The following is a 20,816-nucleotide window of genomic DNA, read 5'->3' as shown; positions in this document are numbered from 1 at the left end:
CTGGATCCCACAAGTGGTACCAGAAGTCCCAAGACCCCAAGATTATATATCCTCAGGTTCAGGCAGGAATACTCAGTACCTCCCTCAGGGCAGGGAGTTCCACAATGAGTGTGAGGACTGGAGCATCCTCCTATCTCACAGGTCTCTTAACACCCAGCTTATAGCCTGAGGGGTCGGGCATGCTCTGGGCAGCTGCTGTAAATGGTCTATTTGGTTTCTGGGAAATGGCATGGAAGGCTATAGAATACACAGTTTTGGGTTACACCCACACAGTGATGAGCAGGTCCCAGATGTTCTAACTAGGACAGGAGGAAATGAGGGGAAGGGTTAACTCTGGCAAAGAGTTAACCACTCACTGGCTCTTTGGTCTGTAGGCCATTCCCACAGACCTGGATGCCTGAAACAGCTACAACTGCTAAGTACTGAAAGAGGTCACAAACCCTGTGTGTATATGTACCTTCTCCGTTTCATTTTCTTGTTTTCACCAAAATGAATGTGACATTGCCCGTTGCCTAGAACATTCCCTGAAATGTTGGAATACATCAAATAATCCAGCATCCTGAAATTGTTGTGTAATAGAAAAGCACATGGAGAAATGCCGCTTGGCCAACAGTCATAACATCCAGGGATGTACAATTACACCTACCATACCCGTAGGTCATTAGTCCCTAAGCACAGTTGTTTTTCCAGGATACATCTGACACTTTCCTTATGAGGGAGTTCTACAGACCTGTCTAATAAGTCCTGGGCAAGAAATTGGGCTGCCTGTTATTCTGTGGGTCTGTGTCCCATTGTTCTCATTCCTCACCACTCTTTGTCAGCTTTGCGTGGGCTCATGGGCTTTGAGTGACGACGGAGTTTTCTCCACAGCACGTATGCACGTCCCGCTGTGAGGCTGCGCCTTCCGATTCCCACCGTCTGATTTGTGGGGGTGGGGTTGAGTTACAAAAATGGATTTGTCTATTTTCTTTCCTTTTCCTTTTTTCCCTCTGGCGGGTTTTCCCGTGCCTCCATCGTATTAAATCTGATAACTAAAGAGCTGCATAGACACATTAACTTGCTGACCTGACAGAAAAGCATGCACCCCAAAACAGAAGCATTTTCTGGAGCGGGAAAGTGATCTGAGCAAACTATAGCGTGAGCACCAGACTAGGTAAAAAAGTGAAATTCGTGTACCTTCGGCTTTGGTTGGGGTTTGCTTATGTTTATTTTGAACTTGCAGTGTGGTTTTGGATTAGTGATTTTTGTTTTGCTTTGGCTGGGTTTTTTTAATAAAGGGATATATTTGCTTTTTGTTACGCAGGAGACTAATCAAACGAAAGGGAAAGTTTCTTGAACAGAAAGAAATATGAGAGGTTCTGGAATTTGTTTCTTTTGAGTTTCAGTGTAAAGTGTGTCAAAAAGATTTTTAGTTGGGAAGTTGATGTGAAGCATAAAAAAACATTTCAGTGTAGTAGTATTTAACTTTTGAATTAAGTATTTTTCATTCACACAAAAATATGTTATATATTTTTCAGCTTGGAGTTCAATCTTGATCCCGTTTACTTGCTGTGATAAAACCTGCAGTCCATTGACACAGAGACCAGTTGTTCACCATAGTATCATTTCTCAAAGATAAATTATGCAGCAGCAAAGACAAGTTCATAAACTTTATTGTATTGCTTTAGTAGCAGTGCTTTAAGTACTACTGGGAAGGCAAATTCAACACTAAGGCCTTCTGTAAGGTTTATTAGAACCTGCCAGCGTAATTTTTTTTCCTTTTTAAGACATTTTTCTAAGCTCAGTAGCAGGAGAGGGGAAGAAGAGGATGGTCTTTTTTTCTTGATCTTTGGTTAATCTTTCTGACTTCCTGCTTCCACTAGCATGTAGGATAATCATACTATAAGAAAAAAATTATACTCTCTTTACTTGATTGACTCAAACACGTAGCTTTTTATAGGCTCGCCATTTTTCTTCAATAGCATTCATCTTTGTCATAGTTTAAAAATTATCTAGAAATAGTACAGTTACAGTTCTTAAAATTGTGTGCAGCTATGAGCAATATGTACCATCCAGATTTTCCATATGTTGAGACAATGTTCTAGTTTTATGTGTCTGGTAAAAAATTATGAGGGTTAAACAGTCAATAGAGTGAAACTGAGTCTTAATTGAATACTGAAAAACAAAAATCAGGGTCAAAGTACTTTACATTTGTATTCTGAAGAATTTTAGGACAAAATGTTTCTCAGGCCCTTATGTGGTAACCCTGAAATATTGTGTCTTTATTGCCTTTGCACTTCAGGAGATCTTTAAGCAGCTATCATTTTCACTATTTATCTCTGGGTTTCGTTTTAAGAAGAATGTAGGAATGTTGAACTGTTGCTGTTCTAGCTAATGTTGCCATCTCTTTAGAGACATTGTTCAAACTGCAAGTTACAGAACTGAAAGACTTAAAGATAAGAGGAAGAGTTTATGTCTTCACTGCCTGTGCAGGTATATCTTTTACAGCACAAGTGCTGTTTTCCTGTAAAATCCAAGGCACAGATTTTTTTTCTGGGTGAGTTGAGATCTAGGGAACTGCCTAGCTACATCATGATCAATGCAGCTTTGTCACTGTGAAGTTGTTATGGAGAGGGAGCAAACAAAAGCTACTTCTTCTGCAGTAAAAGTCCCATTTTGGCAGTAAAGCAAAGCATCAGGCAGAGAGCTGATACCTAGTCTTTGAGCCATATTTTAAGTCTCATTGCCTTTAGCTAAATCCTAATAGGTGAGCATTAGGAATTCAGGTGCAATCTCAAGCATGCTAGCACAATCATGGCAAAAAGGACCAAATGTTTCCCCTACAGGGGAGGAGCCCTGAGGATCTTGAACCTTATCAGTCCCTTTTCTGAGTCCTGTTCTCCAGAGCATGTGCTAATCAAGGGCATGAGCTGTCTGGAAATGCCATTAGAAAGCAACTGGTCCACAGTGCAATTGTTCAACTGAGGATGCATCTATTCTCTATCTGAAAACATCTGTTGGTTGGCTTAGAGCACTTGAGCAGTGAGCTGATGGTAGCTGGGTGCTTCAGTGAAAATACAGCACTGTCTCACTGATGAGTGCTGGAAAGTATATTACCTGAGATGAGACTGAGGGAAGCAAGCCATCTTCTGTGTATGCCCTCACTTTGGCATCAGGCAGCTTTCTGACTTTCAGGAACTCAAGTTTATAATCTACATGAGCCCCTCTCTACTGATGCTGCTCATTTTGATTGTCATTGAATAGAAGAATGCAGGCAAATTGCCACATTCTCCAGGGCCTGAGTGTCTGCATACAACTGTTGTGTCTAGGCAAAGTTGGTATTTATAAGGGCTCTGGAGTGGTGAAGAAATGAGGCATGCTATGAGGGAGAAGATGTTTTAGGACTTAAAGAGGGATTGATTTGTGGTTATTATTGCTGCCTTTGATCTGCCAAGAGGGATCTGCAACTAATCCACCAGAGCAGCACAAGTTTGATATATAAAGCCAGATGGAGATGCCAGAATAGGTTATGCCTGCTGTCTTTGATGCTGCCTTATCCTGAAGTGATAAAATAGGTATTACAAAGCAAAGCAAGCAAGGGTTAGGAGCATGTGCGCTGCAGGAATGCTGCCAGCTGTGTGAAGTGACTGCCAGTTGTTAAAGCCGCTGCAGGATCAATTAGCCATTTGCAGCATTACCCCAACCTGGGGAGAGGCTGAGGAGCCCGACCACACAGAGCAGTTGTTGGTGCACAGCATCAAACATCTCTGAGTGCTTCCATGCTAAATTGAGGGAGTAGAAAATGCAGAGTCCCTGTATTTCAGAAGTACTCCCACAAGCATGTATGGCCATAGAAGTGGAAAACATTGTTTGTATAAGGACTTTTACTCATCATGCATTCATGCCCCAGCTACGAAGTGTATCAAAATTAATTTCATTCTAAAATGTGCTGTAAGCATTGAATATGGTGCAGCTGCTGAGATGTTGATGGGATTTTACCACTTCTGGTTTAATGTTGTTTAGAAATTAGAGCACTTTGAGGCTTAGTATAGCTATTAGTTCTCTATAGATCTCATCATTGTCTGAGTCAGCAAGCTTGTTGCATAAGAAGAGCTTTATATGGATGTTGGATCAATTGGCAGTGAGTTGTCAATAAATGTCTCCTAGACACTGCAATTGACAGGCTAATGAAGTGCTTTCTCGGTGACAGAGCTGTTGGCAAATCTTTTGCCACTTTGCTTTTCTTACTACTGCATTTCTCATAAACTCACTCTGTACCACAAACTTTGGGAATACTGGGATGATTTAGAATCACAGAATCATGAAGGTTGGAAAAGGCATTTAAGATCATTGAGTCCAACCATTAGCGCAGCACTGCCAAGTCTACCACTAAACCATGCCTCTAAGCACCACACTTACACATATTTTGAACACTTACAGGGATGATGATTCCACCACTTACCTGGGCAGCCTGTTCCAATGCCGGACCACCCTTTCAGTGAATAAATTTTTCCTAATATGCAATGTAATATCTATCTTTCACAAGTAAGGAGTTGCCTGTGTGCATATTCTGGGATTTAGCAAACATGTTAGTAGCCTGTGTTTTGAGGAACCATAAAGAAAGCACCAAGGACCTTGTTTGCCCTCCCTGCAATGTGTTTTCCAACATGTTTCTAAGAAGATGCAGAGTAGGTGATCTGCAGCTTGTCCTCAAGGACTACAGCCTTGAGTTTGGCTCCCCGTTGTTGCATTCTTTCTGCCTTCATTGCTGCTGTGGCACCTAGAGTGATTCAGTGCAAGTGGTTTCAGCTCCAGCTCCATGTCCCTTTTCCTCTTGCCCAGACACAGGTGGAACCACTGGTTTATTTTACATCACTCTTGAAGGCTCCCGTGGGTGCCTTTTGCAAATATCTGATGAGTAAAGTAGTTCTTGTCCTTTTCAGTAAAAGTTCTGTATTCATTCCTGTAACTCATGACCATTCGTAAGCACCAACAATTTAGGATAAGTGCTGCCTACCTATAGCAAAAGGATGTTCAGCAAAACCAGATCAATATGCATAATCCCGCCTTCCTTGCAAGAGAAACTATTTTGGTCAGTGCATGCATTAAGAAGTCACAGAGTGACTCACTGGCCCTTGATGAGAAAGCGTAATTTTCACTCCACTGTTCATACTCAGCCTAGATGTTGCCCATATGTTGTTTATAGTTTGGAGGTTGTGAACCGCACCTTGCCTTTTTGCTTGCATGGGTAATTGACATTAAAGGCCAAATATTGAACCCACTGAAATCAGAAGCAAAACTTGTATTGATTTTGGTGAAATCAAAATCAGGCTGACACTATATTGCCATTTCATCTTGACAGACATTGGGGGAGAAGAGAGCCTTTCAAAAGGCTCTATGTTCTTCACACTGTGGACCTTGAAAGACACTGAAAGCAACTTGGGAAGTCATGTGGATTGGATGACATCAGAACTTACTGATGTCAGTATTACTGCTGTTTCCCAACAGGATGGTCAGCTTCTTGCTTTGCAAGAGAGAAGAAAGCCAGTGTAAAAATCTGCAATGGATTAGATATTTTACGAGGGATAAGGATTCACATAGTAAGTGAGACTTCTTATCTCACCCACCTCATCGAGCACTATGGAACACAAATCTAGGAAAAACACTACTGTCGACAAAACATAAGTATATCACAATTTGTTTCTGATAGATGAAGGGATGCCCAACCCTTTGCTCAAGGTGTTAATGGCATGAAAAAATATTATGTGATTTTCTTGTTTTAGAACCACCTCCAACTATAGGCAACTTTGTTTTGTTGCAGAACAGAGCTTTAAGAAAGAGGACAAACTAAAAAAGAAATGGTAAACATTGAAACAAATGTTAGTGTCTTGTGTTACCTCAGGAGCTGGTTCAGTTTGCTGATTGCTCAGTTTCAGTGTGGTCTGAGTAATGAAAAGCTGACTAGTGAGCCTAATTTGGGGTAATTCCCTGAGTACTCTTGAAGCATAACAAAGCCAGAAAAACTCTAATGAAAAATAATGGAAAGGTAGCTGGGGGCTTAACTTATGATCTCTGCTCATTACAGTAAGAGGCATTTTCATTGCAGTGTTGTCATAAAGATTATTGGCTGCCACATAGCGTAGGTCCCTCCTGAAAAGATTCTGGAACAGCTTTGTTGGCACAGTAAAAGCCATGGAAAAACACCAAAGATTTGCTTAAAACCCAGTAATTCTTTGCCAAATATTAAGGATGTGATGCTTTGTTCAAAACTGGCTGTAAAATGAGGTGATACCTGGCTCCCAAATCTTGATGTTTCAATATCAGGCCCCCAGATCCAGTCTTACCAGACTACAGCCCCTCAGCCTTTTTGGAAGCTGATCCTAACATCCCTTAGTCTCTCCAGTATCCAGGATTCAGTCCATCCCAGTGACCAGCTAGTCTGAGTTGAACTTTGATGATGGGTCATGCATGCATGCTATCAGAACAGAGAGCAGTCACACAGAAGATAAGAGTTTAGGCAGGACAAAGTGAAGGTGATTTGGCACAGAGCTCAGCCAAACAAGTGTGCTGTCCTCCTCCTGCTTACACATTATTGACCTCCTTTATTTCCCCCCCGATCCTCTCTCCTTTTCCCTGCACTTGTTCTCTGCCATCCTCCTTGGTCCCTCACTTCCACTCTCTTGGTCTGTCCCCATAAGAATTCATGAGTCCTGTATAATCCTTAAACATTCTTGTTCAATCCCAAGTCTCCCTCTAAGCATCCCCCAGTAAATCCTATGCCCCCTTATACTGTGTGAGCTCCCCAGAGCTCACACAGCCTTCTTGTTTTGGGTCATGCAATTGGGTTGTGTGGCAGGACCGGGATTTAGTCCGTCCCCTTCAAGGGTCTCAGAAGTGGCAATTCAGGGTGGTTAGTTTGGTTGAACTCCCCACCATGACAGTGTGTCCCTCATCACTGTTCAATCTTTGTGTCTGTTTTAAGGAGTCGTTGGAGAGCTGGCCCTGCAGCCACTTGGGATGGCAGAAGCAGGAGAGAGATGTGAGCCAACCCAGCAGAGCAGGGCTACTGTATAAACCCTGTGGGGGGGGGAATTGCGGTCCCTGAATGTTCTTCATGCTACTGCCAATGAAATTGGTCATCCTCAGTGTGCAGCAGAGCAGGCTTAGATTAACTCAGACACTTCAATTTTGCTTAAAAAAAACCAAAAAACAAGGAAAGAAGAGTCTGTCTATCGGTATTTCCCCAGGGTCCCTTCTATACATTTTATTGGTACACTTCATCTGGTTACTGGAAAAGAAATACATACCTGCCAGACACAGAATAACTTAAAGAAAGTTCCTTGGCTTGCACTTAGCTATTTTTACCCTCTGTTTTCTTTTTTTTAAATGTTAATTAGATGCACAGCAAAATGCATGTAGTAAATCAATAATAAAGATTATGTAAGGGGATTTATCTGAGCAGCAAGCCCCTTAGTGTAGCATTCAGAAAGGAAAATGAGCACTGTTCTACTGAAGCCCAAAGGACTCCATGTGGACAAGAGCATTAAAATAACATAAGAATGAAGAAGACTGTGTTCAGCTGGCTCCAGGAGGCTGTCTGTGCTGCAAGCCAGTGTGTTTTCTGCACCATGTTTGCTGCCTGTCCGGAGTTAGTTTGAGATCAGTTCGGTGGCCTTGAATGTGGTCTCAACAACATGGTTTGGAGAAGTGGAGCAACTGTTGATTCTACTACTAAATGCTCATGAATTACAAATACATAAATACAAGGGCTATGATGATACAGAGGACTTCAGTGAACACAACATATTTCTTTCTCACTTGAGCAGTCTTTTTCCTTCTTGGTCGTGCATTTTTCTGCACAGCTGCCCATGCTGGCTTCTGCCAAAGAAGCTGAGCCTGCTCGTGCAGATTCTGTGGCTCCTAATGGCTTTTTATGAATTAGGTGGAGGATGTCATTTTTTCTAGTGGTTACCTCAGCCCTCAGGGTAAACAGCTGATGCCTATGTCTGGCACTAAATTGTTTCCTCTGGTCATATATAAGTGGGAAGGCACCATTTGATTGGGGAAAACAAGGGGAGAAATATTCCTCTGCAATCTGTGGGAAATCTCACCCTTAAGGACTTCAGGTTCTGACCTATGCAGTTCTTCCGTGCCAGGGGTGGATTCAGGGACTAGTTTGCATGTGTAGACTGAACAAGTCATCAGTCCATTTGAAATGGAGCATGAGAAGGGAGATCAGCCCCCACAGATGTTCTTGAAGATGCAAGTCCCAGGTGAGAAATTCTTGATAATTAAGATAGTCTTATAGGACTTTCCACGTGCAGAAACAAATTGTTCTCTCTCTGGTCATCTCAGGCTGCTGTTTCATTTTACTGGCTAGCTGTTTTTTTTTTTAAACAGCATAATATATTGTCTAGATGAGATCTTAATTCCTGTTTGTCTCTGTTTTGAAAAAAATAAGCATAATCATGCCCTCTTCTTTCAATCTCTGTGGCAGTTCCACAGAGGGCCCCCTTGTGTGTCTCTTTGGCTTTGTAGCATGGCTGAGATTTTCAGTGCTGGGCTCCCTGGGTGTTAGATAGGCCTGACTTTCAGAAACCAGATGCTCGTGTTCCATGTGCTTTCAAAACCCTCTCTGTCAAAAGCCCCAGATCTTGTAAAGTCTTTCAGGTTGTATATGCAAAGTCATTAGCCAGCTTTGCAAATCTTAGCCTGTATATTTTCCTTTTAAAAAAATCTTTTTTTTTCTAGGCTTCTATTAGCTTCCAACTGTGCTTCCCTAACAAGCCTCACATTTAAAGTACTTGCTTCAAAAGGCTGCTAGCCTCGGAGAATATAAGGAGAAGGCTTTCTTTTATTATTGTGTATTAATTAAAGAAATACCTAATACCTACTTGGAATTCCTTTATGGAAAAAAAAACAGTTCTCCTTAACATGCAAGATGGTGAGTTCAAAGAAGTAGGGATTAAATTAACCATTTTACGAGCAGATGGATCTGGCAGAATTAAAATTATCTAGCAATTGGCAGCCCTATAGGAGAGCAAGTGTTTGTAAATTATAGTTACCTCAGGTGAAATCTCCTCCCACAGACACATCTCCCCTGGTCAGAGTCTGTCTCTGACAGTAACCTGTAGGGATAGAGGGTGAGAAACATGGCAGAGTCTTTCTTTTCTTCAGGTATATAGAGCAGCAAATGTAAAGGGGATAATGGAGGGATCCAGCAGAAGGGAGCCCTGTGGGAAACAATGAGGTGGCAGTAGGAGACCCATGGAATGGATAGGCTTATTTTGGAGGGAGTGCAGTCACTGAGACTGTGAGCTCCAGAACAGTTTTGGCAGAATACTTTTTTTCGTTTATTGAGATTTGAAGTGTTTTAGGCAGAAATTCACAGTAAGTCAACTTTGGACTGTGTGACTCAGCGGAGTCTATAACGTAAGATGGCTAACAGCTTGTGAGAGCGTGCAAAGTGGGAACAGGGAGGGAGTGGTTGCTTTGGGTGGACTTCAGCTAGCATTTTAAAATAGCTAAACATGAATGTCTGCATGTCAGCTAGTTACCCACTGTCCACTGTAGTTGGTGAAAATGTTTAACAGGGTAATGCAACTAAGCATCTCACAGCAGATACTTGTACTTGATCACCCAAAAAGCTCTGTACTCCAATGACTCCATTAGCTAGATCTCCACTGACTGGGAGACTTGGGCTTAGCTACCTAGCTCTCTACCTCTACTGAATCCTTTCCTTCTTATCTGATTTGGGCTCCGAAAAATGAAACTAGTTACAAAAAAAGCTAAGCCAAGATGGGAAGAGGTGATCAGTTCCCCTACTGAGTGCCTGTGGGCACCCGGAAAGCACTTGAGGGGATTAGGGATTTTTGGTGATGCAGAAAGGCTCTTTGAAAGCTGAAATGCAGGACATAGTGGGGATTGGGGAGAGTGACAACATGCAAAGTCTGACAGAACTCCGGATTGTGAAGATTATTGGCGCAGGTGGGAGGAATGGAAAAATAACACCGGTTATTACACTTTGGAGTGTTTCAGGGTTGGGTTCTGTGGTGTGTGGAGACTGGGGCAATCTGAAGCATTAGATGTACCAGAGTCAGTGGGCTATAGATGAAGGCAAACCGTTACAAACCTAAAAGTAGTGGAGCTGTTTCACAGCACATTAAGAGCTGCAGATTTAGTAGCCCAGAGGCCCTTGCAGTATAGCACGTGGCACTGCCAGAACCTGCCCCCTTCGTCCAGCCAGTGCTGCCTCCGCTGTGGAGCACGAGGAGAGAGCTGGTACAGAGACTGATGACAGGCCAAAGATGTGGCTTGTTGAAGAAACTTGGGAGAGCTTGTTCAGATGATGAATATTGCTGACACTGCTGCCATCTGCTCTCAGAGCACTTGCAAACAAGGGGCAAAAAATTAGCTGAATAAAATGAGTCACTCTTGTCTGTTCTTCCTTATTAAGAATCCTAAAACTGCAGCTTGCCATCTAAGTGTAAGGAAAACAGATATTTGTTTCATTTAGCTATGCAGTGGTCTTCTTCATTGAAATCAACTAACTTATGTCACACGGAATAAAATTTACTGGTAAGCTACCAAAATAATATGACACTTGCGAAGTAATTTTAACCTCCACTATTTTCTCTCACTAGTATGTTACCGACAAATTAAACCCCAGTATCTGTCCCTTTTCTGGGAGAATATGTGGTTTGGGAAGGTGACGTGTTAGAAGATCTCACAGGAGAAAAGGCTAGTCCCAGTCACTCGGAGGGGATACCAGAGCAGCAGTTAACTATGCAAAAACCACTAGGGTGAAAGCACCTCTCTGTAAGTGCATGTGAATTGTAACTAATGCAGGGTAGCCAGCATGTACCAGTCATGCAAGCACTTCTTTCAGCTTTGGGTTTCTAGTGATATTACCACTGATTTAGCCTTTCCTTTCTCCTGCTTCAGCAGCTGAGGCTTGGGACCGTCCTGTTGAGGTCACTGTAAATACCCACATTTGAAGCTTCATCTGAGCACTAAATATCTGCCTGATCCTGAGCTCCAGCTTTTGAAAAAGCACGCTGGAATGTTTCACCTTTGTTTCCCAGATTACAGTACATAGCTGGAGGTAGCATCTCTCCAAGATTGTATTTAGCTGTGCCGTCCTTTTCATACTGCATACTCAACCCTGTAGGTCTGTTACAGACATAAAGTGAGAGCAGTGTATTTCTTATGGCTCGATCTCGAAATCCTCTTTCAAAATGCTTGAACTGAAGAAAATCAATGTGTGCATGAAACACTTTGCAGTAGCTCCCTAGTTTACACAAGTTTACTCTTCATCTCTGGGAGCATGTAGCCCTCAGCTAGTGAGCATTTTGTTGTACAAGAGAAAAAACTTGGAGAGAGTTGTGCTGAAGGTGGTTTTTGAAACTGACTCTTTTGAACTTTATGAATTTTAACTGTGGTTCAGTTTTTAAATTCAGAGATTTTGGTAACAAGGCTCTGCTTTCAAGTTACAAGGCTCCATGCCTGATTTTATGCTGTAAATTGCAATATTTTGCAATTTGTAGTTTAATTTAGAAGGATCACCTACTTTCCTAAATACTTAAGTAATGTGGCAGGCTGTGGTTATTGATTCTCTTGGAATTTATTACAAGAAAGCTGTATTCACTCTTTCCTCTTGGGAATGCCCCTCCTGAACTGCATGCTTGCTAGTGACAGCTTAGGCCCCTGATACATAACCAGAGACCTTGCCTAATATCCTTGCAACTACTTAGGGAATTTTTATTAAGTAAAAACATCATTAAAGTAGACAGAATGATGAAGTTTAATGAGCATCTTTCTCACTTGACATTGTTAGTTTTGCTGCTGCAGCAGCCATAGTACTCTCATTTGTTACTTCCAGTGGGGCAGGTGGAGAATGCGGGGAGATTATGTTTATATCTGCATACAAAGAAACATTTATGTTCATGAGATATATTTGCTTTGAAAAATATATACGAGGAAAGAAAGCAATTGGAAGTCTCTATCTGAGAGCTTTCAGTCTTGCATGTAATCTCCCCTTTCACTTTAACATAATGAGAAGGCTGCATGCAGGACCGTAGCTGCTAAGTCTACAAAGGCTCTGCAGTGTGTGAGCTGTGGTTATAATAACTAGCTTCTGACTGTTGCTGCAAACTGCAAACATCTCAAATATTTATTTGCACTCCAGATTTTATTCTTCAGCAGAGGTTTTGGCCTGTGAGCTGTGCGTAGTGTCCTTCTCAGAGCAGTACCAGCTCCGTAAACAGGTGACGTTTCAAATCTCAGGTGGGAAGGTGCTGCCGTGTGTTATCAGCACTTATCTCACAAAGCTGCCTTGAAACTATAGCCACAATCTGCCTCGGTATTCCTTGGTTTCTTTATGGAGACAGTCTGCTGTGGCTAAGGGTCTAGTCATGCAAACAGTGATGTCAAGGTGCCATCTCCCAGCACATTACCATCCGTCAGCCGAGCAGCACAGTTGTCTGTGTGCATGTCATAAGCTGACCTCCGCTGCCGAGGACGAGGTGCAAGTGTCTCTGCCTAACACAGCTGACTTTGCATTGATGCAGAGCAGGAGCATGTACACAGTTTGGACAGCTTGGCTATGGCTACTTCTGTGGCTGCATCCTTCCAGTAGGTATTGAAATCATTAAAGGCTGTGTATGCAAATTTCACATCTATTACAACCAAAGGGTTATAGGTTCTTGTGGAATTCAGATAGTTACTTCTCTGTGCAGATAAGCTTCATTAGTTTTTATCTTTTGCTTTTTTTTCCTGTGTTTTTTTTTCCCCCTTGGGAGCTGTGGAAGTAGTGTCTGTTATTCTACCAAAAGTTCATTGAAAATTTTGAGTTCTCTTTTCCCGAGTGTAACAGAATGCAAATTCTGTCCCAGAGGCATTATCACAGTCATTATTGTATTTAAATGTTGTTGTGACACCATATGTCTCCTCATATTTGATGTATGCAAACACAAGAGAGAGACCCTGTGTGTGAAGGCTTGTATAATCCAAATACATCTGATCCTTGCTCTTTGCGTAGCAGACTCCTGTGATAGACTGTAAAGCACTCATCTTCAGTTGAGATAGCAATGTGCGCTGAAACTTCCTTGACATTTTGCCAGGAAAACCTAAGTAGATGTATTTGATTTGCTTATTTTAAACCCAGTAATTATTTTCCTGGATGAAACTTCGGTGCACATGATGATAGAAGTGGTTGGACATGAGAATAAATAAAAGGAATGTGAAATTTTCTGTAGATGCCTTCAACTCATGTACATCTATTACTACTGGAGTATTTGCATGGGGCAAAGGGAATCACTGGAGCACAATAGCACTGAACATTGTGAGGAGCAAATATCAAAGAAATACCAAAGATCCGTCCAGGTAAATTGGGATTCTTACATGCAGTGGCCACTGGATCTCATTTCACAGTCAAAAGGCGTTGCGCACGTAGACTTCAGCAGAACTCTGAAGTTCAATCAAAATTGTCAATATTCAGTTTCTGCACTTGGAAAGCATCTGTGTAGTCAGTAGAATCCCCACCACACCCTTTTGCTTCAGGAAAAGTTCACTACCAGAGCTCTGCCAGTTCACAAACTTTGAACATTTGCACTGAGAAAGGAAGAAATGAGAGGCGTAACAAATGCCAAAAGGGTCACCTGAGAGGGAAACTCACGTGAAGTTTCCAAACCAAAAAAAGGAGAGCTTAAAGCAACCTGTGCAAAAAGAGGGTATGTAATAGCTGAGAACCACTAAAGCTATTTCAGTCCTCTCTGGGTTGGCACTAACAGGACAAAGGAGCTGTGAGGCAGCAGGATGTGAAAGACAGGACAGTGACAAGGGACTTCTGTTCCCATCTGTGAAGGGTTTTTGTGCTCAAATATGGTGGACCAGTGGATTCTCTGTTAATTCAGTGCTTAAAATCCCAAATGGGGACTTTGTTATTCTATGAAAAAGAGCCAAAAACCGGCTTGAATGTTAATTTAGTATTTAGCTAACTATTGGTGTTCACAGATTTGAGTATACATTTCTGCTTCTCTGTTGCTAACTTCTTGGAGTTACAAAATTATTGCTGACAGTGGTTCAAATGCTGCATTGCATATCATTGAGAACAAGATACTGCTTGTTCCCTGACATTTTCTACCCTGGATCAGTTTCTGATGGGACAACCTCCTTGAATGTCACTTCTGTGCTCTTCTACAGTGATAGTATTTCCTAATACCAAACCATCTCCTTCCATATACTCCCTCCCTCAACTCACTTAATGCCTTCCAAAACAGGACAGTTATTTAGGATAGATGTTTGATTAGTATGCATACTGTGTACTTGGATAAAATACAGTCTTGTGCTGTTGGGGCTCTATCTCTTATGAAATAGAAGAAAAATATGACTGTTGTAGCTAACACGAAGCATGTAGTTATCACAGAGGGTCAGGGCTCTCTGCATTCATCAGGAAATGGCACCTGATCCCTTGTTGACAGTAGGTGATGACACATATAAAATTTCAGTAAGGTGAAGTAATGTCGTAGTTTACAGTTGTATTTTCCTTGAGCAAGGCTGTTTTAGCTACAGTACACCTTGACTGCAGCGTGCTTAGCAGCGTGATGTAAATCTTCAGCTGCTGAGAAGGTGAAAGCTAGCACTTCCTCTCCACCCCACCCTACAAGAAGTTCTAATCCCACTCCATGGTCTAGGAACCCCAGGGTTGAAGTATCTTCCAGATATAGCAAAATAAAGCTCAAAGCAGGTGGTAGCTTTTAACGTCCTGACGTATAATTAGAATAGTAAAGAATAGAATAAAGTCACAGAATCATGAAGGTTGGAAAAGACTTCCAAGATCACATGTAATGGTGACTTGGGAAGACAAACACCATCACTCTGAACGTCCCCCCCTTCCTTCTTCCCCCAGCTTTATATGATGAACATGACCCCGTATGGTCTGGAATATCTCTTGCATCAGTTGGGGTCTGCTGTCCCAGCTTTGTCTCCTCCCAACTACTTGTGCACCCCCAGCCCACTCGCTGGTGGGGTGGGGTGAGGAGCAGAAAAGGCCTTGGCTCTTTGCAAGCACTGCTTAGCAAAACCAAAACCATCTCTATTATCAACACTGTTTTCAGTGCAAATCCAAACCACAGCCCCATACCAGCTACTATACAGAAAATTACCCCAACCAAAACCTGCAAAGCGCATCTTCGAAAAGCACATTATGTCAATAAGGGAAGTTAAATTTGAGCTGTGTTTATTTTGGGTAGGTTTTTAATTTAGTTTAATCGGGATTACTCATAAATTATCTATCAATTACTATGTGATATTTAGCAAGATCCTCTCAGCCATGTAGTCTATTTAGCTTCACAGTGAATGCCAGTGTCTTAATTGTAGGATACTTTGTCAACATTTAATCAGTGGTACTTACTAATGTGGCATTGATGTGTTGGTAGCTGTCCCAGTGCTATCAATCATGTGTGAGCAGCAAAGGCTGCTGTGACACCATTGCTCTCTGTCACATTATCAAGCCCTTGGGTTTTCTGGTTAGGGATGATGCTCACTCTGCTCTAAGCAGGCACTCTATCTCTTCAGTTCAACCCAATTTTTATCATTGTCTACTTGAATACACATCCTTGCAGCCTTCCAAGCCTTAATCCCATAACTGCAGAATAAAGGTTGCTAGTTTCTTAAGGCAAAACTGATTGCTCCTTCACTGCTCCAAAGGCCTGCTTTTACTGGTGTTACTACCCTGAAAAGTCACGAAAAACCAAATGTTAATGACTGCAGCGAGATCTAATAGAAAATTCAGTGTGTTGAGACAAAATAAAGATCTTACTTTTTTTATTTTTAGTAACTAGATGCATTGTTTAACGTGCTGCAGAGTAAAATCCTGTATCACCATTTTTTTTTGTCTCATTTCCTTACAGTCTTTATGGCAGACACATGCAGGCAAACCCTGAACCTCCAAAGAAGAACAATGACAAGTCAAAGAAGATCAGCCGTAAGCCTCTGGCAGCCAAGAACAAATAAGTGCCTGGCTTCTGCCTCTGTTTTTATATCTTCTACATTGCTTTTGCATGTGCTTATAATATTCCCTCACATCTCCTGTTGCTTATAAGAAAGCAGAGACTAGAATTAAATGCAATTTACTATGTATACCGCTTTAGAAGGTACTGCTAGAGGGATACAAATTTATATATTCTCCTAATTATGGTCACATTTATGTAGCCATTTAATACATCACTGTTGAACATATTTTAGCTTTTCTATTTATATGTATATTAATGTCCTCTCTTCACATGTGTCACATGCTGTTAATATCAGGGGGTTTACACCTATATTATATGATACTAAATTTCATATTATATTCCAATTGATTTTAATAAAGTTTTTAATTTGTATTGTTGTTTTGGTTTTTTTCAGTAGGACTTCTGAAATAGAAAATTCCTTGAGGAACATAATGTGTCCAGTTTCCTGTAAGGTGTTAATTTCTTCTGTAGGAATGTGGTAGCATTTTATCTGATACAAATTAGTAAAAATGCAAGGCATTTTGTTTAAAGAGTGAAAAATTTTAATCAGTTTCTTTTTTTCTTTTTTTTTTTTTTAATGTTGCTGTATCTTGCTCTTTTTACCTTGAAGGTTATTTTGAAATCAAAGAGTAGGGAAGGGGAGACAGAAAAGAAAAAAAAAATTGTCTTTGTAAAGAGCTGCCAATTGCCAGCCCCAGTTTGGGGAAGAGAACTTTGTCATTGAAGAAACTGGTAATTCTGCCAATTTTTTAAGTGATTTTTTTTCTTTAGGCAGAAAACCCAAATAATGTGTTTAATCTCTGCTGAAAGTGCTTATATTGAAGAGCTATTCCAAATGGCTTTTGAAAATGCCACAGGTTCTATATTTATCTATACAAAACTGGCACTGCAACCAAGCTCAGAAACTGCAAATTGTTCAACAGCTCAAATAGCTTCAGGTCTTACCCCAGTGGGAAAGGAAAACCTAAAAGCCAGTGATTTCCAAACAATTTTAGTCTTAGGAGAACAAAAGCTAACGAGGGAACTCAAGAAGCAAGAACAGATATTCATACCTCGATTGCTCGTGTTGGGACCTTCCTGCCCTTGATTTCCAGTTCCATGAATTTCATACTCGAGCAACCCATTGAGAGTCGGCTGCTATCCGGACAGCAAGCTGGGAAGCATGCCCAGACTGCCGAGACAGGCCTGTGGTGTTCAGTGGGAGAAGAAAAGGTTTTAAATATCTCATGCTAGAAGTGATACCTTCTGCAAAAGCCATTTTGTGTCTGAAGATTCTATTATCAGCACCATCCTCTCCAGCGCATTTAGGATTACCCCAGCATTTAAGTAACATGGTTGCCTTAGTCTAGGAATAAATGCATTGACATATATTTTGCAACAGATTTTTTGAATTGGCAAGTGGGGCTAGGAAGTTGGCATCAAGCTTTAGACACATTTTAAGTGGTCTTCAGTACTTCAGAAGAATGAGGCAGTCTTGGTAGGCAGATGGAGAACAGTAAAAATGGTAGACTTGTCAGGAGCAGTCAATTCTATCTGTTGCAAGCTCTGCAGAGGATTTTCCAGACCTCTTAAGTGATTTGTCTAGGGAACAGGTCCAACTGAAACAGGCCCATGAAGGTGTTAGGTTGGTTGCATGCTAAGAATTCACAGCAAGAACTGGCCCCCATCTGGAATGCTCACAATTAAATCATCATCATCATGGCTGGGCTTCGCGAACAAAGATTTGGGAAGGGCTCTACCCACGTTTGTTGCAAGCGCGTTGGTGGCTAAAAAGGCCAATAGGAGACAGGCACGTCCAGTTGCAAAAGGCACAGCAGAAAGACTCCTTAGGTGGTAAATTCTGCAAGGCACGATTCTTTCTGCGTTGTCTTTTCTCCTCAAGAGTGATCCTACATGCGTTCTCCAAAGCATCAGCAGTGTTAAAGATAGTGTGTCTCCAAACCTCCCGATTGGAGGCCAGAGTAGACCAGTGATGAAGACCAATGTGGCCAAGGCTGAGATGTTTCAGGGAGTCCTTGTATCAGTGTTTACAGAGCCATAGTACTGTCTACTCTCTTATACAGATCTGAATCATGGGTCATCTACCGCCACCACCTGTGACTCCTAGAACACTTCCATCAACGCTGCCTCTGTACAATCCTAAACATCCACTGGTCGGATTATGTGACCAATACATCTGTTCTAGAGCAAGCAGCAGTCACAAGTATTGAGGCCATGTTGCTGAGAACACAGCTGCGCTGGGCAGGGCACGTCTCCAGGATGAAGGACCACCGCCTCCCTAAGATCTTGCTTTATGGTGAACTTGCCACCGGCTCCTGCATGAGAGGAGCCCCAAAGAGAAGATACAAGGACTCACAATTAAATGTTATGTAGGCATTAACACGTGAGGGGACCTAATGACAATAATAACTGTACTACAAGAAGTCCTGATGAAATGACAGTGAAATGTCAGATGATCTCCAAACTACTATTACAGATTTTTTTGGAAACAAAATAAATAGCAAGGGCACATTTATCAGGACAGGGTGAAGAGGCTGTAGACTCTTCCCTGGCACTGAACACTACCCAAGCCCTCCCTCGAGGGTGGCACTGTCCTCAGGGTGGAGCCACTGCTCTCCTGACAGATCCTGCAGCCATGGCTAGACAGCTTCTTTGAGGCTTGAGGATGTTTTACGTACGCTCACTTCCAGCTGAACTGGTTTCACCCCTTTTCTGGAATCTCCTTGGGTATGCCCGGACATGGTTTTCTGTAAGCAGGGCAGCATTATGGCTTTCCTTTGACTTGAACAGAAATCCAGCCAGAGCTAAAGGCTCAGGTGGTATCTGAGACTGCATCCGTCACCTGCTGTGTCCTGGGGTTTGGAAAAAAAAAGAAGTTGCTACAGGGCTACAGGGGTTTCAAAACATGGAGTAGAGTCTCTAATGTAAAATTAAAAGCTTGTTGGGGAAGGCCTGATGATGTTATTGGTGGGAAGCTACAGCACTGCTTTAAAATAAGCTTATGATTTTCAAGCATTAGTCAGACTTCCATTAACTGCAGTTGCAAATTTTGAAAGTGTTGAAAGACTCATGCAATCTCTCCTCTGCAGGGTTTCGAAGTATTGATTGGAGCATTCCTGGGTGTTCATAGCAAAAAAATCCGCCCAACCTTCCCACTTCTTCCCTCATGAAGGAGGAAGAAACACAGTTTTGACAAGCAAAAGCAGGAATGAAGGGTCTGGGGAAGAGTAAGTGAAAGGCATAAAGATGTGAAGGATAAAAGAAATCCTAAAGGGAGAAGTATTATACTGAAGATGGTGGAAGATGGGGGAAAAAAAGAAGTTTCTTGAAAAGAAAGATGAAAAAATAAGATAATGTTCTGAGAAGACGATGAAAAACTGCAATGCATAAAGCTTTACAAACAGAAAACAAAATGGGTAAGGAGTAGCTCTTCAGAGGCTCAGGACAGAATAAAAGACAAGGGGAAGAAAAGCAAACTTTGTGGGTTGTAACATGCTAAGGTCTTAGAGTTTTTAAAAAGGTACCAGCTTCTTAGAGCAAACTACACAACAGTTTTAATGTGAGTGTGATGATTTTATGTATCTGTTCTCTAAAGTCATTGCTTTTTTAATATTTAAAAACAATGTTTTATTTTACTGGGTCACAATTATTTCACCACTGAACTTCAAGGAAAGGAGCTGCTGTTTTCTACTGTGGTGAACCAGTTAATGAGCACTGCAGCTCGTGATGGTCCCTTTGCTGGTCCCAGTAGTCACTCCTCCAGAGGATCCATCAAAGTGAGGCCCCTTCCAGTGAGCCCTTGGGTGCTACCCCTAGGTGAGCATAGGTGTTGTGCCAGTGGGAGCACCAAGCTCTGGAAAGGCAACTCTTTGGTCTGCTGGTCAGTATTGTTTCACTGGCCTAGTTGACAATGAGATCCCTGGTCTCGGGGTGCCTTGAAAAGAACATTTTTGCCATCCATTCTTATGGTCACTTGTTCAGATGCCTCTTTGGGCCACCCTCTGATAAAACCAACAGCTTGCCACTTCAAGGGGAGAAAATTATTCCTGTGAAGAGGAAATTTATTTTTTATAACTTTCCAGTATGTGGGAGCTCTTTGAAAGCAATTAAGCTGGTAATTCTCTGTTTTGATTTTGCACATGGTGAACTGGAAAGAGTATGGCGATTTTTTTTGCATACAGTGCAATGCACTCTTACAGGGGAAACTTTTTTAAATTACCATAAGATGGATAGGATGTGCCTGTGCAAAGAGTGGCCTGGGAAATTAATTCTCCTTGCTAAGATAGACAAAATGGAGCCAGAAAACCTGCATGTGCATGCACCATCCACACTTTTCTTGTACTTACAGTACATTATTGCCTCCTGCAGTCCTCCTGATGGACAGGTAACAGTTAAAAACAAACAGACAAACAAACAAATCTCAGCTCTGGGAACATGGGCACTGCTGTTACTCTCTCTCCTATTTAAAAAAATATGTGAGGAACAGCACTGTGATTCTGAAGTTTTACCTTTTTATGTTAGTCTGGGAATATGTTTCCAATGGAGTCCCTTTGCATCTTTATTTTGGTTTTAGTCAGGTCTTTCCTGTTAAGGAAATGACACTATAGCATCTGTTCATCAGTTAGCTTCCAGCCTTACATCTGGCAAATCACACCAGCAGTATGGGCATTTCTCCTGAAATGGCAGCTTGTTTGGAGGTACGATCTGAGCCAGCGTGGCCCTCGCCTCTCCTCCCTCCAGCACTGCCTGTGCTCCCCATCCTCCTCCTGTGGGCTCTCCCCACCATGGTGCAGTGCATGGGGCTAGATCCTGGGCCCCTGGAGG

At 41.9% G+C, this 20,816-nt stretch overlaps 1 protein-coding gene across 3 annotated transcripts in view; it reads left to right on the top strand.

Annotated features, from left to right (window-relative positions):
* The window catches only part of RSU1 (Ras suppressor protein 1), a 103,405-nt gene extending 87,041 nt beyond the window's left edge, over nt 1–16,364 (top strand). For all 3 annotated transcript variants that reach the window (XR_010424939.1, XM_064634390.1, XM_064634379.1), the window contains one exon: nt 15,891–16,364. Coding sequence is in view for 2 of the 3 variants with exons in the window: in XM_064634390.1 (XP_064490460.1) it covers nt 15,891–15,993 (103 nt within the window). In the remaining variant the exon portion in view is untranslated. The remainder of the gene's footprint in view (nt 1–15,890) is intronic.
* Nucleotides 16,365–20,816: the final 4,452 nt, after the last annotated feature.

The sequence above is a fragment of the Pseudopipra pipra genome, chromosome 1, assembly GCF_036250125.1.
Source record: "Pseudopipra pipra isolate bDixPip1 chromosome 1, bDixPip1.hap1, whole genome shotgun sequence".
Lineage (NCBI taxonomy): Eukaryota > Metazoa > Chordata > Aves > Passeriformes > Pipridae > Pseudopipra > Pseudopipra pipra.
The sequence above is the reverse complement of the archived record's forward strand: the minus strand, read 5'-3'. Positions and strand labels throughout refer to the sequence as shown.